The sequence below is a fragment of the Montipora foliosa genome, chromosome 9 (genome assembly GCF_036669935.1).
Source record: "Montipora foliosa isolate CH-2021 chromosome 9, ASM3666993v2, whole genome shotgun sequence".
In the NCBI taxonomy this organism is placed as follows: Eukaryota; Metazoa; Cnidaria; class Anthozoa; order Scleractinia; family Acroporidae; genus Montipora; species Montipora foliosa.
In genome coordinates, this window is record NC_090877.1 from 48,699,642 (window position 1) to 48,720,613 (window position 20,972).

The window sequence follows — 20,972 nt, forward strand, 5'->3', positions numbered from 1 at the left end:
AACAATTGCCCCGCGTGCGTAATTTGTACTTCTTAAGATGTGCCCGTGTTGTTAGAATTATTTTGATTATTTTAGCATATTGTAAATGTATATAAAAATTTATAGCTTATTTCTTATTTATTAGTTATCATAATATTTATTATTTATGTTATCTTTATGTTGTGTCCCCAATTAGCGGGAGCTAAATACATCGACACATGAATAAAGTTCATCATCATCGTCACAACTAATTCAATGTTTTTGTAACTTCTTAGAAATGGACTCCGAGGAAGTTGATAGAGATGCCACTACAAAGGAGTTGGAAAACATTGAAGAAACAGTTGACAGAGAGTGTGTTACAGTGGAGTCAGCGATTGGTATAATTTGTCCTCTTGGCTTTCCTTTCACTTTTTAGACTGCTGTAGTCTTTAATAACCTGTTGACTCCTGTGAGACTGTGAGCGCATCTCGAGATACTCTGGTTTCCTATTGGTGATGCTTACTAATACAGGGATATTTTTGCACGGTTTAAAACTATGCAGAGAAAGTAGATCTTATTAAATACTCTTGGTATCCAAAAAGAAAATTGGAGATAACTATGCATTTTTCAGAGATAATTAAGCTTCAATTTGAGAAAGAACACCATACATGGCTTTGCATTTTAAAGCTTTTAACAAATATTGATTACAATTATTGTTCATGAATTATTTTTTGAAAAATGCATGATTACCCCCATTTTTCTTTTTCGATTTCAATGACACTTGTTAAGATCTACATTTCCCCCTTAATCATACATTGGAACAAAAATACCTTTGAATTAGTGGGCACCATCCTTAAGAGATTTTTTACTCTGTCTAACATCAGTCGATTTTACGAGTTCGTCAACTGGGGGTGTCCTAGGGTGTTTGAGGTGTCAGTGGGTTAAAATGGTTTTGATTCCTTATTTTTGGTAAATTTTGTAAGGGATTATCAGCAAACAACACATACACTCATACATGTATATGCTTTATTGACCATTTTCGATTTTAGAAGTTTCAATTACATTGACAGTGTTTCTGGTAACAGTTCCTTTTAGGGATATTTGAAACATTTTCAATTTCTCAGGCTATGAAACAACAGTTTCAAAATCAAACTAATGATAAAAATAAACTAGAAAATTAAATTAAAATGTGTGAATGTTGTTACCAAAAGCTATGTCTTAGGTCAGATTACCGATATTTTCCTTTTGAATACCAGTGTGTTTCAACACATGAATAATCTACTCTTGGACTTGAATCGTCTTAGGTTGTTACCAAGGAAATGAAATATAATAATGTTATTAGTTTAATCTTGTGTGCAACCCAACATGCCCACCTCATCTGATGCAAATTTAAATGTTACCATTGACTATTAGTAAGGCAAACATGCAAGATAACAAGTTGAAAGCTTTACTTATCAGTATATCAAACAGTCTGGTGTACATTGGAGCAGTGTAAAAGAGCTAAATGGTGAAGAGATTGTTTTATTCATTTGTCTCAGGGACGGTGGACAGAGAAGGGAAAACTGTCTCCAGTCCATTGAAGATCACATTTTGTGTAGTTGAACCTGCACCAAATAAAACTGCTCTTCTAAAAGGAATTCCTACTGAGCCTCTGCATCAACCAGTGGGCAGTCAAGTTTTGTTTGGGCGGGGTAAAGAGGCAACAGTGTTCTTAAATGATGAGGAAGCTTCAAAGGAACACATGAAACTCTCTACGCAGACAAACCCAGTTACTGGTGAAAATGTGTTTGTTATTCAAACAGTAAGCACCAGCAAGCCAGTGTTAATCAATGGAAGCCCACTATGGCTGCAAGGTGGGGCCACGACACTCAAAATTGATGACAGACTTAAAATTGGACAACTAGAATTTATTATCACTGTCATACCAGGGGATTCAGGGAAGGTTTATGAAATTGAATTTACCAGAAGTAGAGTTGATCAACAACATTGTTATGGACAAGGAGTGCCTTCTCCACAGTTTAGGGGTCATTCTGGGCATAATGTCATAGCAAATCAGGTTGGTGCTGTTGTTATGCCAAATTACTTTGGAATGCCACCAAATTTGCCACGTAACATGACGTCACCATTTGGCCCACTGGTTTCACAGTATTCAGGAATTTCAATGCCAATGGCACCGTTTGGTCATCAAACAATGCCAGTCAATGGAGGAATGGGTCAGTTCTTCTCACAACCTCAACCAACATGTTCAAGGTTTCAAAAGGTTGCTTATAGTCATCCTCACCAAGAGACCTCATACCCAGGAATGTACAAAAACACATTTCCTCAACAGGAGCAAGCAACACCGGCACATCAAAGAAGAGAACAGTTTCATGCCAAAGAGCCCTCTGAACAAAGTGAAGATCCTGAAGAAACTGGACAAGTGGATGAATCGCACATTTCTGAAAAAGAGACTAGTGATCTACAAAAGAGTCTTCCAGAATGAGAACATTGATACAAAGTCATTGTCCAATGCTTTGTTTTAAATAGGCAGTTGCACTTAGTTCTTGAGCATTTGAACCAAGGCTTCTAATACAATGTGGCAATCTGAATCTTTATCATTGATCTGATGTCAGGAAAATAATCATTATTTTATTCACCTGGTATTTCAGGTGGAAGAACTTTGACAAAGGTGCTTTATGGTACAGGTGCAAAAATTAAATTGAATTAAGTACCGTTAGTGAGTGGTTTGACGGAGCAAAGATTTGTTCTGTCATTCAAATGTTGCAAGCAACGGCATGAGTAACTTTTTGATTGATAAGAATGTACACATTTTCATGACTACACAGTCAAATAATACTCCATGAAAGTGCTTCAAATTCTGATTACTAATGTCTTTGTTTAGCTGGAGAGTGGTTATGTCTGGTTTGGCATTATAATAACAATTTTAGACGGCTCGTAAGCGGAGACTTTTTTTTTATTTTATTTTAAAAGGTGCATCACTTGATTGTTTTCTAAAGTAAGCTTAAACACAATATTGAAAATTAAGTGACACAAGATGTTTATCTTCAGTTAACTGCTTGCTTTTATTACATTATGTCTTTTGTCTGACAATGATTTTGTTAAGTGTAATTTGTTTACCCACGTAACTTCAGAACGCTCGGGAGCTCACTCAACATGTGTGCATGCATTCCGGATTGAACTGAAATTTGGCATTGTTGGTTGAGAACCAACAACAAACTCAACCCACATACGACGCTGGGAATGGGAATCAAACCTGGGTCAGATTGGTGGGAGGCGAGTGTTCTCACCACTGTGCCATCCCTGCTACCAAAAGAAGTAATGAAGTAAACAACTACAATACAAACAACAATGCATCATGGAAAAGCATGTAAGTGGAGATCTGATCTGAGTGAGTGTGCTATAAACCTGCCCTCTGATGAAAACAGAAAACTGACAGTTGACTAGGAGCTAATCAGACAGTACATGTTCACAAATTACAAAGTGAAAAATGACTAGTTGTATTCAATGTTATGTTATGTGACTTTTCCTGGCTGCCTTTATTTGTTTGAGTATGTTGAAGATTTTCTCCGGTTTTAATTTAAAATACTGGTAGTTCATTTTCCTTAAGACTCTGTTAACCATTTAGGATAAGAGATTCCGATCCAACTGTTGGTTATCCTTTGTATCCCAGGTTCATTGTAAACTGTTCAAATCTTTCAACATCTTTCTCTGTTACTGTGCGTGTGTTGCGTGACAAAATGTTAAGGAAATCTTTTACAGTCACAGGGCGGGGTTGAATCTGCCAAAGAAGTCACATAAATGCATTATTATAGCCACATAGCATTTGCATATTCACGTGATTAACATTTTGAGGCATTTACATTTCACAATCAGCATAGTGCTTTTCACTAATAATATAGTTATTGGCCAGTTAAGTCATCTGACAAGATAAGAAACTGAGTGGTGAAAAAGCAAGCAACTTAGTGGGGGTAGGAGGTCTGAGAAAAGCAGGCAGTTGTGCTTGTAAGCCAGGGAAGATCTATTGGGGGACAGCATTAGTATCAAACCATTGCTTGTGTAGCTACATGTAGTACAGTATCACTGAAGTTTTTCTATTGACAATCCGCGAAATTTTACCTTTTCTGATGGAAGGTCACTCAAAGATGAATGTATACAATCCCTCTCAGTTTCTGAACAAGGACAATAGAATAATTCTGAAAACATGATTGGAAAAAATGACAAATCTTGAGCAAGATTATTAAAGAAGAAAAATGAGTCAACATTACAGAGTACATGTACATTACAGACATAAGTTAACTTACAACCCTTTATGTAATTTGTGTTTTGACCCACTTCCATTCTTTTGTTTTATATTTTCATCAGAATGTCAATTGGCTCATCAATTAATTTTGTCTAAAAGTCAGAAATGCCTATCATTTCCTTTCCCAGATAGAGCTTTAAATTCCTCAATTCTTCATACCCAGGTTGACTTTCCAGTAGGTGTTGGCCTCCAATTCACGCATTGGTTCAAACATAGCATCAGATGTACAGTTCGACAAATCACTACCAGACAATCCCTTTGTTTTTTGACCCAGTAAACACCAGTCTTCAGTTGACAGTGATGATGGTGTGCCAGCTAGGTGCATCTCAATCAGTTTTATTCTTGCTTCTCTGTTTAAGAAAATTCTTGAAATTGGTGAGGAACTAAAATATTTTGTTGCTATGATCAAACCTTTCAGTGAATAATAACAAACAATTTATCATTTTCAACTGACAATTTTTTCCATACTGCACAAGAAACATATTGTTGACAAAACCACCATTAATTAAACCAAGAACCAGGTACATGTAAATCGGAAACATGGGTCATTTCTGATTTTACCTCCAACCGTCTATGTATTTTTTGTAGAAGGACTTTTGCATCTAATTTGCACTGCAAAGTAGTTTGGAAAATCAGATAAAGAACACTTCCATGCAATGGGATGTCATGTCAGAGTCTAGGTGTACTTTTGAAAATTCAATCATCCTTAAATGAAAAGTCACTTTCGAATGCATGGATTAAATTTAAAAAAAAACATGCTAAAAAACATATTAATAATTTTACAGTGTATCTCAGAACTTACGTGACACCTTTTCTTTTTACTCTCAGTTTAACTTACTCTTCAGGAAGAGGAACGTAAATTCGTTTTTGAAACCTTCTCAGAAAAGCTGTGTCTAGTTCCCAGGGGCAATTGGTTGCACATAAAAGAATAAAATGTTGATACGATGAATTGTGATCAGCTCCTTCCATCTAAAACAAATAATTTTATGCATGTTTGCAATCTTCAACCATCAACTTTAGAAGAACATTAGAAAAATTGGAACAAAAGTCCTGATTTTAACTGTGAGATAAGAAAGGAAAGCACAGTCATATAAGCAAATGTGGATGGAACAAAAATTTTTCTTTGAACATGATGTAAAGCCTGAGAATTTAGCTCATCACTCATCATTTCATTTAACTAACTTGATCAAATAAAGGACATTTGAATGATCTGGTCAAGGCGAGGAAAAGTATGAGCAACAAGCAAATGTCAGCACATATATGTGGTTAAATTGCAAGCCAATGTGGTCAGTGGTCTCCCCCTCAAGCGTACGTGATCTGTGTGGTGACTGCAGGGGCCTTTCGCTTATCTCGTGACTTATGTGGCATTTCATGCCAGCATTTTTGAGCTGATCGTTGAGGATCTGTTGCTTTAGCGGATCTTTATGGATTCTGGCTCCCAGCCCGTCCGTCCCCTTCTGGGCATTGTAAGTATGGGGTCAGGTGACTATTTTCCACTGAATAGGCCATTTCCGAGTTCATGTCTGCCTCCTCTTCAAAGCGAGTCTAGGTGCAAAGTATTTCTTATGTAAATTAGTTTTCATTCATATGTAAAGTAGAACTTATTACCATCACAAAAACATTGCACTTAGACTCACTTTGAAGAGTCATGAACTCGGAAATGGTCTATTCTTTCAGTGTGACGGTGCCAGTTGACGGCTGCATGCAGTGGTGGTTCCCGCTTGCAAGGTTGCCACAGATACCTCCTTGCTATGCCTGAGGCACTGAGGCCCCCATCCAACCTTAAAGGTATAGGCAGTGTTAAACCTTTCAATAAGGTGTATTTAATTTACAGGTAGTTACTGTAAATTAATGAGATAGAAATCAACAACAACAGCAACTAAATACAGAGAGCTGGCATCTGCAATCATCAAAGTAACTATGAGAATGAACCTTAATTTGCAATTTGTATTATATTAATTGCAACAGAAACTATACAATTACCACAAAAATGGTTTCCAGGGAATATATTACAGTATCAATGAATAATAGATCATCAGAGTATTAGATATTTTCCCACGTTTTATAAACTGTTTTAAAGGGAAGATAATGTAAACACAACGCACAGTATTTACTCCAGGGCTGTCAGTAAAAGCCGCCGGGCGTAGGGGCAGGGGATTTCCCCGAGCTAATTGTGTACCACAAGCTTGCTACTTTCAAGCACACCCTGTAACCTGCATAGCTGTACTATATTATCTTTAGTTAGTAATCTTATTCTGTGACTGGCAAAGAAAGGGAATTGAGCAAAAACAGCATGCCGCTAATGAAAAAGTGTACCACATAAATGACATAAATGATTACTTGTTAAGAGTGCCTTAACCCACTCCTGAACTGCCCCCCCCCCCCCCCCCCCATTGACGAGTAATAAACGGCGGGCATCACTAAAGACCAGAATTTTGAATCCAGAAACCAGAATTGTCCACAATTCGTGAGAATTACAACAACTTATCCACTGGATAACTCAATTCGTTTTGCAAGTGTTTATCCACTAGATGGTGATTTATCTGGTGGATAGCGTAATCCACCTTTTGAAAAATCGAGGCCTGGTTTCTAGTGCATCTTGATTATCATCATGTCTTCTAATTAGAAATCCCCGTAAATAAATGATCATAATCAACATTTGATCATTGTACATGGTCAAGTTTATGTAAAAGTAATAATGTTTGAATAAGAAAAGTTGTGTTTAACTGTCTTCCCTTCCTTTGATTATGCTCTAGTGAGAGTCCATTACCCAAGAGTAAGAATCTGGTATCAGCTAGGTTTGTCCCCATCAGCGTCAGAAAAAATTCTATTTTTTAGTGCTGCCCATAATTGGCTGGGTTAGACAGTAAGAGTAAAATCTAGACTCACACCTAGGAGTCAACAGGTTAAAACATTGTAAAAAAATTTCTATAATCATTAATGTTATTGCTAACTCCTTTATCACATCCACAAAATTGACATTATCATTGCTTCAGCTTTAAACTAACCTGTTTAAGCAACTCCGTTTTGATTCTTCTTGTATACTCTTCCTCCTGTATGCTCCTTCTTCTGCAGATACTGTCAATCTCATCAATAAATATTACCTGTAAAGAATTAATGAATTGAATTTTAAAAATGTCACATGATATTATAGTATAGACCACTTTCATAAATGGCAACCATATTGGCATTCTGCCTTACCTACTGCCCTCATTTTGAAACAAAAATTAATATCATAATGAAATTTGCTTGTCATTGCGAGGTTAGAAAGGCTTATTAGCATCAAAACAGAAGAAAATTAATGGCCACCATAATTTAACACGAAATAGGTTTATATTATTTTGACAAATTAAATTAATAACATTTAAGGTAAAGGTAAAGTCACTTTATTTAATGTCGGTAGTTCCTTCAGGCTGGTATCAATGGAAGCTGACACCGAGCGCCCTTTTTCCCCCCTCCCTCTGTCAGTGCTCCGTTTTACGGATATTTAAAGCTATAGCTACACGGAACAGAGGAAAGTTGAAACAGACGTTGAAGTCACCGAGGATCGAACCGGGGACCTCTCGCTCCAAAAGCCGCGCACTAGCCATCTGAGCCACGACTGCTCCTTATTACTTCATTTACTTAATACATTTTATAAAATAAGTATTCTATTATTAAAGGTTATTGATTGTTTTGTTTTCTTTTTACTCTTATTTGCCATTGCGATTTGAAGCAGCTACAACATATGAAATTACTCAAAGAAATGGTAAGGTCAACTGACCCCGAAACACCACAACTTATAGTATTCAACTTGGGCTTCCTCATTGACAGTATATGATAAAAATTATGCAAGATTAGGTTGCAAACTTGTACAACAGTGGCAAGAAATGCAAAATGATATTGGCAACAAGAAAGACTAAACAATAAACAAACAAATGAATAGGAATAAGAGAAAAATATCAGTGAGTTAAGGGTCAGAGTAGATATTTCTCCAGTCTGAAATTATTTTCAAAACTTGCAACACTTGTAAAGTTGTGAATTTCAAAGCTGAGCTTCTTTAGAAACAGAAGACCCTGATCCCTGATGATGAAATGAAATTTAACATCTAATATTCATTGCACACTTTGGAAGCTGAAAAGAATAAAATATTGGTGTCCCTAGAATTATAAATATGATATTGTCACCTCAATAATTATTATTATTACTGTGCAAGGTTAGGGGGGGAGGAACTCACCTTATTTTTTAACTTAATCACTCACTGAAAAACTATGTCCCCATTAACCCTTTAACACCCAAACCGGCCTAAACCAGACAGACTAAGTATTTTACTCTGTCTAACACCAGACGATTTTACTCATCAGTGGGGAACCTCCTGGAGTCAATGGGTTAAACAGTTTGAAGAAAGAGTTATTTGGTTAAGTTACTACTAGTCTATTCAAGGTCAGAGGGTCAGTAAGGTCAGCAACTAGTCTACTAATAGCAATCAAAGGTGAGAGAATCAGGATAGCGATGTGATCTTTACAATAGACAAAGACATTTTCCATTTTTACTTGATCATTACTTCACACTTTTCTGATTCTTTAAGTTAAAAAAAAAAAGCCTTCACTTACTGCAAAGCTGCTTCTTATGTGAGTTGCTGTTTAGCTCACGATGTTTATTGTTCAGGAAATAAGCAATTTTATTATACATAATGCAATCACCCAAATTGATAACTCCAAAATTGAACATCACGAAGCCACTTAAGTGAATTGACAAATATTAATCTTGAAGATACCAGCTATCCCATCTATAGATGTTTTAAGTAAATATTCTACTAAAAAACTTTAGTGCCCTTAGCCTTTTCCAGCGAAACTTAATGATGCTCACCGACTGGCCTTTTTGCTTCCTTGCATTCTGGAAAAGCTCCTTGATAAGCCTAAAGTTTGCAGCCAGGTGGAAAATGATCACTGTTACCCACACTCTTCAACCAAAACCCATTACAAGAATTCAAAACATTAATTTAATGTTTTGTTATCATACTGACCATAAAATATTTTAATGTTTTGGTAAAATATTAAATAAATCCACCTCAAATTAACATTGTTAGCTAAATTAAAGCAAATCTTAAAGACTTAGTGGTCTGTATATTTGGTGCCTGCGTGGGATATGTCCAGTGGCTTCCACTGGAGGGCAGCCCCTCCACCGAGTAATGCTCCCATGGCCAGCAATGCACAACCCAGGCATGAGCCCCCAGGCTTGCAAGGCATCCAGGCACCCACCACAAACATTGGAAGTAGGGAGGGAAGGTTGGGGGGGGGGGGGGGGAATTTCTAATGATCAGGCTACCGGTATTTTTAATTTGCAAATTACCGGTACTCATGGTACATACTTTTCACTTTCTCCCACCCAGCTGGAGACTAGATCAGAACTGGATACACTGTAAAAGATTGAGTCAATTTCTGATGCCACTGCTTGTGCAAGTCTTGTCTTCCCTGTGAGGCAAGAACTTGATAGAATCACTACAGCATGATTTTTAAGCACTTACTGATAATCTACAAAAAAAACTGTTGGCCTTGTCAGACTGCAATGGGGAATGGGAAAGAAAGAAAGCTTTTTTTCCCAGAAATTAAACTTGGTGGAATCATGAGAGTAAACTACCGAAATATAAAGTTTTCTTATAAAAGGTATACCTGTGCCTGGTGGTCCATACAAGAGTATCCTGCGCCAAGGTTGCCGACTTCCTGTTACAAAGAAAGTAAAAGAGCAAAATTAAACTTTTAACTCCAAATGACATTAACATCCCCTTTATTACATTTTAATTTAAGAGCCCAAGTCATTGTTCCCTTTACTCACAACTTTATCAAAACAATCCGAAAATAAAACATCATTTATTTCTCTTGATGTATGAAATTATCAACACTCAGATGTCATGGGTTGGAATACTATTACAACCCCAAATTTGTTGAGCCTTCTTTCATTGCACTTAAGGTGATTCCCTAGTGTTGCACTGCGCATCCGGTTCTGCGCATAACACAGGGAAGGCCACGTTCGTATTCAGGCACGGTTAAGAGGCTTTATGGTCAAATTTCACGGCTCAGTTCTGTTTTCCTTGCCTCAAGTCTCAACGGATATTTCTAAACAAAACAATGTTTAAATTTAACCATTAAGCCTCGTAGCCGTGTGTGAGTACTGATATATCGAACGTGGCCAATAACATTTCAAAATGGCGACCTTTCGTGCGGGAAAGCTCGCTAGAAAGAAGAATGGCCGTTTTCAGAGCACAGCAGTAAAGAGCAAAACAGGAAACTTTTTAGACTCTCGCAAAACAAAAAGTCGAGTGATAGCCTTGATGATGCTAAATAACATTTCAGTCCGACAGTGAAAGTGAAACCGCAATATCGGGGAGACGTCGAGGAGTCGAGCTTGGTTTGCTTTCTGTTCTCTCCTAAACGAGGTTGGTGACGTATCTTTTTTTTGGCATGATTTTATTCTCTTACTTATCCTCTTTGTGCTGTAAAAAATTGTTAAAAAATTTACGTCAGAAAAAAAAGTTACAGGAAAAAAAGTATTCGTAGACATCACTCGTGGACACAAAATTGTCTCCTCGAAATCACGCACCCGCGGAATATTTGTAGTCAGTGCCTTTCCAAGACGTGTGCCTGTGCCATAAAACAAACACTAAATTATTCCTTTTGAACAATACAATTGACCTGTTTTGTTATTTCAAGAACTACGTCAAAGCTGTGCTTCCTGTTCCTGCAAAACGTATCCTGAACCCATGGAAAAAACTTGTCCTTCATAGATGAAGTCGCAATGATCAAATGAGTAACTTGAGCAAGTTAAACCTCACAAACGAGCTTGGTGACCTATTTTTTTAATTGCACATTTCGAGTCACCATAATGTAGGGGACAATCGAGAAAAGTTTAAAGAAAATCTTACAACAACTTCTATTACTAAGGAATCACCTTAATAGCTTTAAATTTAATAATTAAGAATTAAACAAAGTAGACATTATTTTTGTTAATTAAAATAATCATAAAATAGATGGATTTTTCCAGTTCATTAGCCAAAGCTACTATTAAGCCTGCTTCTCACTATTCACGACAGAAGAAGGGCAAGTATCAGACACTTCACAAATATTCAGGACAACAAATTGGCCTGCTCCCAAGTAGAGTAGCTACAATATTAGCTCAGTTAGTTAGAGCACTGCACTGACATCACAAAGATCATAGGTTTGAATCCCGTTTAAGTCACCTGAATTTTTCAGGTGTCTATAAAGAGTCAATAATAATTATTGTTTTATTATCTACTTAGTCCAATCATTAAATGTCTCCAATTCACCTCTAAACGACACTTCACAAACATTATTAATTTTTGTCAACCAAAGACAAACTTTCCTCGTTTTCTGCCATTGTTCGGAAAACTGCCTTGGCAGGGCTTTCAATAACTTTTGCAGTAGTGACTGTGGTAATCAATGTAAGCGGAGGTCACTCTTATCTTTTACAAGGGTTTGAGTGAAAATCAAGGCAGAGTAGCCGGCGGTGAGAGACAAATTTCTGACAAACAGACGACGGTATTCTGCCGGTGACCGGCTTCTAATGAAACCTCTGCCTTGGTAACCACGTGTTTACCCTTGCAGGAAAAATATGACATCATTGCAAGAATCTGTATGAAATTGGTAGGAATTCACCAGTAATTGTCCGATATTAAAAAAATTATTACTTCAGTCTTTGGTACGTCACTTTCAACAAATGTTCTTCATCATTAAAAATATTACTTTTGGAAAGAATATTACCTGTGAACAAATGTGGATATTGCAAAGGCATAATAATTGCTTCTTTCAATGCCTGCTTTGCATTTATGAGACCCACAACATTGCAAAATTTTACACTTCCTTTTTCTACAATCGTATCCTCAATCGCAATCTTTCGTCTAAAGAAAGCAATAAACAAAACAATCAAAACTCCCTTAATTAAATGGACACATGTAGTAACAGTTGCAGGCGTGACCATAACATGCATTATATTTTCAATCAAAGGCTTTTGAGTGGTTGGATATCTTGAAGAGGTTAACTTAAAAACAATAGAGTTAAATACAAGGAACTGTCACACATTGCTATCAACCATTTTGAATAATGATAATTTGACGAAGATAACATTTTGGCATATTTTATAGAGAACATATTTATAGCAGTTTGATGGGGGAGAGGACAAAACGCAGAGCCCTACTCCATGGAGTACCCTATGAAGTACCTAAAATTAATGGAGTACCCCTAAAAATCATTTATTGGTCAAATTAAATACTTTATCAACATGGTGAGGCATTTAGATGCACATTACCTTTATTTATTTGGAGCTGTCCAGCTCTCCGATTGTTACTGTTCAATGCAGTTCACTAATTGGCCGCCATCTTGAAATTTCGTCAGTATTTCATGTGTCCCTTATTGTAGTGTATTTATTTTTTTGTGTATTTAGACAAATATTCATACAAACCTGTATACCCTTGTATACCGATATAAACCCATGTATACCCATAATATACCCATAATATACCCACGTACTCCCCTGTCGTATACAGTGTATACCCACACATGCCCATGTATGTCCCTGTATACCCATATATACTCATGTATGCCCCTGTATACCCATATATGTATACCCATTTGTAATCTGACCATGTACAAATAAAGTTTTCCAATCCATTCCATAGGGGCAGGCTTTTAGCCAGGCGGCCGTCCAGCCGTCCAAAGGACGGCCAGTTCTCAGAAATGGGAGATTTTCGACGGCCTGTTTTGGGCGGCGATTTACGAACTTCTGTACTTAATGTAACAAAACAGTGTCTATAAATTAATAAAAGTTACATTTCTTTTTGCTCTCAAGAGTTGTTTTAGTGTTGCTGTCGTATTTTTCTTCTATATGAGCACTTTTTTAGCGAGTTTCCTTTCTGTTTTGATCAAATGAATCAAAGTTGAGCGAAGCGATTTCACAGGCAAAGCCGCTGTTCAGTGATATTGACTTACCAAGTCATCCCCAGGCTACTTTGCCGGCTGCTATAAATAAATACGCGCATTTATGAGGACATGAGTCAAAGATCACGCGCCTTCCAACTCGGTAAGACGATCTCGCGGCTACAAATGTTATTGTAATCGCTTGATTGTATTCTGCTCTGTTCAAGCGAAATCTGGCGGGCATTACAACAAAATAGCCATTTGGTGTAATAACATGTGCAATCATCGTAATTGCTTTAGGAATACTAATAGTAGGTGAATAGTTAAAGATTGTAGACCAGAATGCAGTTCGACCAACAAAGCCACGCATATCTGTTCTTTCGTGTAAATCATGGCTTGACAACTTCAAATTTCAATCACTCTTCATAACAACTGGAGTTCCTGTCCCAAATATAATTCAATGTTAAACAAGGTAAGTTGAGGAAAGGATAGCTTAGTAAAATTATCAAGGAAAAACAGCGGTTTAATAGGTAAATTGAAAGACGTTTACAGCTGTCAGAATCGCGGAAATCACGTCTAAGAGGCTTCAATTTTTCAAAATTTTCTGGGGGAGCATGCCCCCAGACCCCCCTAGGCCCACATAAAATTTGGACTCCCACTTTCAAAATCCTGGCTAAAAGCCTGCATAGGGGTATATATATATATATATAGTCTTGTTTTAACTTTTCAACCAAATCATATATATATATATATGAGCATACACAGGCCCAAACAAATAAAAAATTAATTTCAATTTTTCTGTAGGGAATTTTTACCTCTTGGACTGATTTTCTTCGTTGCCACTAACAACTGAATCAATTCCTGTAAGGTTAACAAATATGATTCACTTCTTTACATGTCAAAATACATAACAGTCAATAAATTATTATTATTATTATTATTATTATTATTATCTCTGTTTAGTTAGCACTGTGATGGTGCCTGGGTGAGGTTCACTCACAGGCTTATCTTGGTTACACGCTGCAACAGTTAACAAATATGATTCACCTCTTTACCAGTCAAAATACATAACAGTCAATAAATTATTATTATTATTATCTCTGTTTAGTGCTAAAAATGTCAGTTATTAGGTCATACATTATTCATTTATAAGCCCTATATTAGGTTAAACTCAAGCTGGTGTGGGCCAGTGGTTTCCCCTTCAGACTATTGGGGATAGTCACAGGGTCCTTGTGGGGGTGTATGGGTTTTTACGGCTCTCTTGCACACGTCAGCATAATTCACTTGTTTGAGTTGTGTCAGTTTGCAGAGGGTCTTGTAATTTTCTGCGACCCTCCAGGTGGTAAGCATAGGATAAGTATATTAATTTATCTTTCCAATGGTTAGCACTGTGATGGTGCCTGGGTGAGGTTCACTCACAGGCTTATCTTGGTTACTCGCTGCAACAGGTTGTGGGACCAGGCACCCTCGGCACCTTCCCCATGCTCAACTGCGTTGATGAGTTACATGTATAAATAATACATCTAATCAGACAAATAAAAATTGTATATGGTAATAACAAAAAAAACAGGTACTGTAAAAATCACAACAACCATTAAAAATTAACCTTTATCATGGCGTGGTATGCATATCTCAAAATATGAAGTACAAAGGAAGTCTGAAGAGTTCAACAGAAGGTAAGACCTAGAGTTGCTGTAGATGCAGCTAAGGAGCACCTGTGTGCTATCCAAACTCTACATGTCAAGGGCTTCAAGGAGTACTTGAATACTATACCATGTACAATTGCCTTTATTCCATCAAGCTGCCTTTTCTTGTTATAAAAAGCCTCAAGATAGCTTTCCAGAGAAGTAGATAATTCATTAAGGGCTTTCTGGAAAAAAATGAATCAATACTATTATGCATATTTGACCGATTGACTCTTTATTTTGGGCCTATTTATTGATAAAAAATAAATAATATTATACCATAGGTTTTCTTTATTTTGAGAATCTTGAATATTATTCCTTTTATTTTTAACCCAATGACCCCTGGGAGTGAGACTGCAGATTTTACTCTGTCTAACACCTGACGATTTTACTCGTTAACTGGGGGCGTCATCCTAGGGCATTTTGGGTGTCAATGGGTTAATGATATATTCAGGTGATTTTCTTGTTTTGCATTTTACAGATAATCATAAATTAAAGGGAAAGCTGTATTTTCCTTCCTACAACAAGTACCTACATTGGTATCTGTTTTTAATTTACTTATTTTGTCAAGAACAGTACATACAAAAATACATACTTAATTGACCGCTCCCCATCTATAGGGGCTTTTCAGGGCCAATGAAACTCAACGAAAGGACGGAACAGAACAACAACAACTGTTAAGAATCCCAACTGGCCGGAGGCAAACCAGTTGGCTATTTACAAGTGCAGCTGGGAAGTTGAACCGGGGACAACCAGGATCAAATTCAACGAGTGGTCAGAGTGGATCTTGAACCCAGGATCTCCGGATCTCAATGCAAGTGCCCTAACCACTGGGCCACACTGCCTCCTCGAGGAGGCAGTGTCCTCGAGGGGAAAAAATTAGCCGAACAAATTGACCTGCTCCCAACTGAGTGGCTTCATAGCTCAGTTGGTAGAAAATTGCACTGGCATCACAGAGGTCATGGGTTCGAATTCTGTTGAAAAATTTGTCAGGTGTCTAAAAGTGTCAGCTGTCTACAGTTCTTACCAACTTGAGTGAGTCTTTTTCTATAAGGAGAAGGGTCTGGACACAGTAGACAGTGTTTTTACAGTTTGCAATTATCACATTTATATCAACATTGTCTGTTTTCTTGCCCTCAGAAACAGCTTCCTCAAGCCTGCAAAAAAGTCCTTGGAATTTCATTGTACATGTAGATGCTTTAACCCTTTCAATCCTGAGAGTGAAACTTACATGTAAGCCCCGTCCATACATATCCAGATATTTTTTAATCCGCAACTTTTTCTTTCCGGATTCAAAAATATTTTCATCCACACAAACCGGTAGCTTATTAAAATCAAATTTGCCCGTCCACACGTATCCGGATTCACTCTAATACTCAAGACTTCTCAAGGAAACTGAGGTAACAGAGCATGTACCATGAAGTCTTCGGTAGCCATCTTGAGAATTGATTTCATGGTAAGGAACTGGGCTCAATCTTGTTACGTAATCTGAGAAAAAAAAAATTCCGGATTTGGTGTCCACATGGTTCCGGATTCACATTGGATTCAAAAACATCCTCTCTGGAGAGCGTATTCAAAACGTTCTGAATTTGCCAGCGATCCAGAAGGAAAAAGTTGTGGATTCAAAAATATTTGGATACATGTGGACAGGGCCTTATAGATTTGACTCTGGCCAGTGCCAGACGATTTTAATCATTAATCAGGGGTTTCATTAACAAGCTGGTCACTGGCATTTTACCACCGTCTGTTTGTTCGAAATTTGCCTTAATCACCGCCAGCTACTCTGCCTTGATTTTGACTCAAACCTTTGTAAATGACAAGAGTGACCACTGCTTACACTGATTAGCCCAGGCATCTACTTCAAAAGTTGTTGAAAACCCTAATTTATGGCATCTGCTTCAGAAATGAATGTCCCCTTTAACCCTTCAGTCCTGAAAGTGGGATTTTACTTACTGAACACTAACTTAAAACAAGAAAGGAGAAGCCAACCTCCAGCAATGTCACTGGTCAGGTTCAAATAAACATTACCATAATGATGTGGGCATGCATAAGGCTTTTTGAGTCAGTTGGTTGACCATGCCTGCAGAGGGTATTTAATTTACATATTATGATTTTCTCTGTCTGCAAAAACCAGCATGCAACTGACAGACTGTGCAAGCATGCATTGGACCTGACACTGAGACATTCATCTGGTTCTGACATGCATTAACAAACATATGTCAGGCAGACATTCACCTATCCACACAAAGACTTGCTAACAGATCTCACCGTCAAATAATTTGCTTGAACAAACAAGCAAGCTTTAATATACATACCAACTCACAGCATCTTTGGAAAGAACACAGTTCATGCAAAAAAGGAGAGAGAAGATAGGAATAATGCTGTGTTTACTACGGCACTGAAAGATCCCAGGGGTAAAGAAAGCCCTTGTGCGGTTAGGGCCAAAGTGAGGGTATTCACAGGAAGGTTCAGAGAGCTCCCCTTACATCTAGGTCTGAAATATAGCTACATTTTTCATAAAGCCCATTTCTTGATACAAGACTCTGATCTTACAGATAAGAATTAAATTGGTCAAACCTTTAAAGTGCTACTATCCCAGGGTAGGGGGAGGGGGCGTTTGCATATGAATGGGGGGAAGGGATGCTCGTCATCTCGCTTAGGGGTGTAAATTTCCGATTTTGGTCTCATTTAGCCCCATCACATATAGCCCATATGTAGCCGTGGATATGGTCTCTTTCAGAGGTTTAATTCCAAATTTCTGACCAGCATCCTACCTTCATATGCCTTTTCTTCAAAATTTGAAAGTGTGTTTACTCAACACCTGATTGGCAAAAATTTTTATCCAAAGGCTGTACACTTTCACTGTAAGTTTTGGATTTCACGGTCAGCTATTACTCGCGTTCAAAACTGACCGATTGCACCTCAAAGGGTTGGATCTAGGGAAAAGTGACATCATTTACCCACTAGCTTAAAGTTTCAGCTTGTAACATAATGCACATTATTATATGTGCAAAATACAATTTTTATAGTTCGAACGCCCAAAACTTCCATGTTGCATATTAAGAGCCTGTGTACATGGAGGGAGGATGCCCTGCCCGGCTAAAGAAGCTACCTTAGGAGAGCCAACTTTTCATGCTAGACAGGGTAACCAGCCTTAGCAGGGCACCTTTCTAGGCTACCTTTTAGCCATGTAAGCACTTTGTGCCGGGTTATCCAGGCTACCCAGGCTAACCGAAGTGAGAAGACCATGACAACATGGCAGCGCAAAATTAACATGCTGGGGTTTGAATTAATGGGTACAACATTGGTTGCAGTCGCATTCAGGGAGTTAACACTAGCGTTAAATCAAGTTCTATTGTCCAGTGTTCGCCTATGGATTCAAAACACCAGAGAGTTGACATTAGAGTAGTGTCAACACCAGTGTTACACTGCATTTCTCTCAAGAGTGACTGCAACCATACTGAGTTAGCCAATTAGGTCTATGAAGCTCAAAATATCAGTACATGTTTTCCCTTTGCAAAAATATCATCTCAAGCGTCTTTGACATTCAAATTTGCCAACCACAGAATCATGATTTTTTTCCATTGATGGAAAAATACAGTAAGGGGCCCAGTTCTTGGCCACTTTTTAGTTCAACGTTTATTTTTTGTGCCACAAATGAATCTGAATAAAAAGCAATTGCTTCCAAAGGTAGCTTGATTCCTTGTCTTTCGTCTGGCCGAGTTTTGAGTTTACAGCTACTATATACTGTGAGCAAGTCGAGGTGACATTAAGGTAGGTGAATTTGGTTTCCATGAAAACATGTTTGTTTACGGCTACTCGAATTACATGGTCTAATTCAAGTTTGCCAAATGAGCCAATTCTTGGCATAAAGAGCTCACCGTAAACAGGCTAACCTGAATGTTATTTAGGCCTAATTAGCCTAACCGAGTGTTATTTAGGCCTAATTCAGAGTAATTTTACAGACGGTCTGCACAGTCTGCAGTCTGCGTTTTTCAGTGTCCCGCCGATAACTGGGCCCACGAACGACGCGTCCATTTTTGTTATTACTCCGGAGAAAACAGTGTTGAGCACTCGATAGCTTTAGATGTGTAAACTGAATGCTGAAGCTAGTTGTCTTTGAAATTTCAAGTCCTTACGGTTATTCTGAGGTAAGAAATACAAGTTTACATTTTTTGTGGCCGAGAACTGGGCCCCATACTGTATAAGCCTACATGCATGTAATGGCATCTTCCATAGATACTATTTTTACAAACAGAGTGGCTATTCGTACGGGACCCGTACACCGACCTATATTTGCTATTCATACGGGAGTCTTCTAAGAATGATTATTTCAGGTTCAATAACACTCGGAACGTCTTACCTCGTCCTTAACAGTTCAACTATCAAACAACAGCATCGAAGCTTGTTTAATTTCACGAAATACCTCTTTCCTTCGATGTCACCGGCCATCTGACCTGGCTTGTGTTTCTTGCATTTAAGTCCAAGCACCCATTTCAAATAGCACTGATAAGCTGATAAACAGTAGTTAAGTCTAAGCACCTATTATTAAACGGTTAGCTTTCAATAACTGAGTGGTTATGTCGTTCAAGGTTATGGTTAGAACCTGTAAATCATTCTAAGATGACATGCTCCCGTATGAATAGCAAAGGTTGGTAGGTGTACGGGTCCTGTACGAATAAGCCCCATTTACATGAGCAATTTTTCCTTGACAAGTTTGCCTTGACAAGGAAAAATTGCTCGTGTAGATGGGGAATAGTGGACAAATTTTCCTTTTCAAGGAAAATCTGGCGTGCTAGCTTTTCCTTGACAAGGAAAAATTGTCAAGTCAGAAATTTGCCCGTGTAGACGGACAACAAGGAAAATGTGACAAGGATATTACTTGTCAAGTGCACTTGTCAAGGACTGAAACTTGTCATATTTTTCATTTACACTACCAAGGAAAACTTGTCAAGGAAAAACTTGTCAAGGAAAACTTGCTAGTGTGTACAGTCGGCAAGTTTTCCTTGACAAGTGGACTTGTCAAGGAAAACTTGCTAGTGTAAGTGAGGCTATAGCCACTAATTTTTACAAAACGAACTGCTTTATAATTTAATAGTGAACACCTCCGAGTGAACACTTTAATTACCTGCATAAAAGTCCAGCCTGTTCATTATCCAATGTCGTAAAAAGTCAATGACCGGAAGAAATGTTGGCTTATTTCGCAAAGTTTTCCGGTCTATTATCGCGTTGCAAACCGTGTAAATCTCTCAAGTAAATCTCCCGCCAGTTTTCTCCACCAAAAGGGCACGTTATCTCCCCACCAGAGAGCACAGTGACATCTTCCCCAGGGGTGGCTGGGTGGGAAAGGAGTGAATGAGGTCCAGATATCGAACGAAAAGTCAACTTATTCCTTCGTCTTCTCTTTTATATGTATTATAATACATCACAATTCTTTCTCACCTCGTTTTTTAAATAAAGGCTTCTCCTCGATGTCATACCTGACTGGTCATCCAAAACAAAGTTAGAGGTCCTGTTCTTACGAAAATAAGGTCGAAGCCATCATAATTTGATTACGTAAAAAGAAAACGATACCGCGACCCCTGCCTCAGCTGGAACTGTGACTATGACAGCGTTTACACGAACGCGGTTTCACATCGACACGGTTTCATGACTTCGAAACCGCGTCAAAATCGATGCGGTTTGGTAGTGTTTACACCGAACCGTTTTCGCCCGAAAATTCAAGTTGCGATGGTATAAGCGAGCGCTGCACTACGTGCTATATTCACTATTTTGAATTGAACAATGCAAATTTCGCGCCGAAATAGTAAACCGTATTCAAATCGATGCGGTTTCGCAGTTTACACGACACGACAGGTGAAACCGCATCGTTTTGAAAACGCTCCACTTTTGGCAGGGGTTTCAAATCGACACGGTTTCAGCAACAGTCTCTAACGGTGTCGTGTAAACAGAAGGTGTAACCGCATCGAAAACGATGCGGTTACAAATAAAACCGCGTTCGTGTAAACGCTGCCAATAAAAGACCTCTAGACCATCCGGAGCTGTCTACATCTACTAGATTCCTGTATTGGTACCATACAACTTCCTCCGGAAATTGCATGTAATCCCAAAATCCTCATC

General features: G+C 38.0%; 2 protein-coding genes across 4 annotated transcripts in view; one reads left to right on the forward strand and one right to left on the reverse strand.

Annotated features, from left to right (window-relative positions):
• Positions 1–4,217, forward strand: part of LOC137972063 (uncharacterized) — a 13,048-nt gene extending 8,831 nt beyond the window's left edge. For 2 of the 3 annotated variants that reach the window (XM_068818880.1, XM_068818879.1), the window contains 2 exons: positions 255–356; positions 1,497–3,449. In XM_068818880.1, the coding sequence (XP_068674981.1) occupies positions 257–356; positions 1,497–2,440 (1,044 nt within the window). In that variant the 5' untranslated portion in view covers positions 255–256 and the 3' untranslated portion in view covers positions 2,441–3,449. Of the gene's footprint in view, positions 1–254; positions 357–1,496 lie in introns of all 3 variants that reach the window. The other variant, XM_068818878.1, reaches the window with a different exon arrangement.
• Positions 2,894–20,910, reverse strand: LOC137972062 (uncharacterized). Its single transcript, XM_068818877.1, has 15 exons — positions 20,295–20,910; positions 19,981–20,188; positions 17,168–17,180; positions 15,880–16,009; positions 14,941–15,037; positions 13,983–14,028; positions 12,016–12,152; positions 9,910–9,960; positions 9,609–9,711; positions 9,107–9,155; positions 7,267–7,362; positions 5,097–5,227; positions 4,418–4,608; positions 4,075–4,151; positions 2,894–3,736 (listed from the first exon to the last, which is right to left on the reverse strand). Exons 2-15 carry the CDS (start codon positions 20,003–20,005, stop codon positions 3,611–3,613), a joined length of 1,272 nt encoding a protein of 423 aa, XP_068674978.1. The 5' UTR covers positions 20,006–20,188; positions 20,295–20,910; the 3' UTR covers positions 2,894–3,610.
• Between the last annotated feature and the right edge of the window lie 62 nt (positions 20,911–20,972).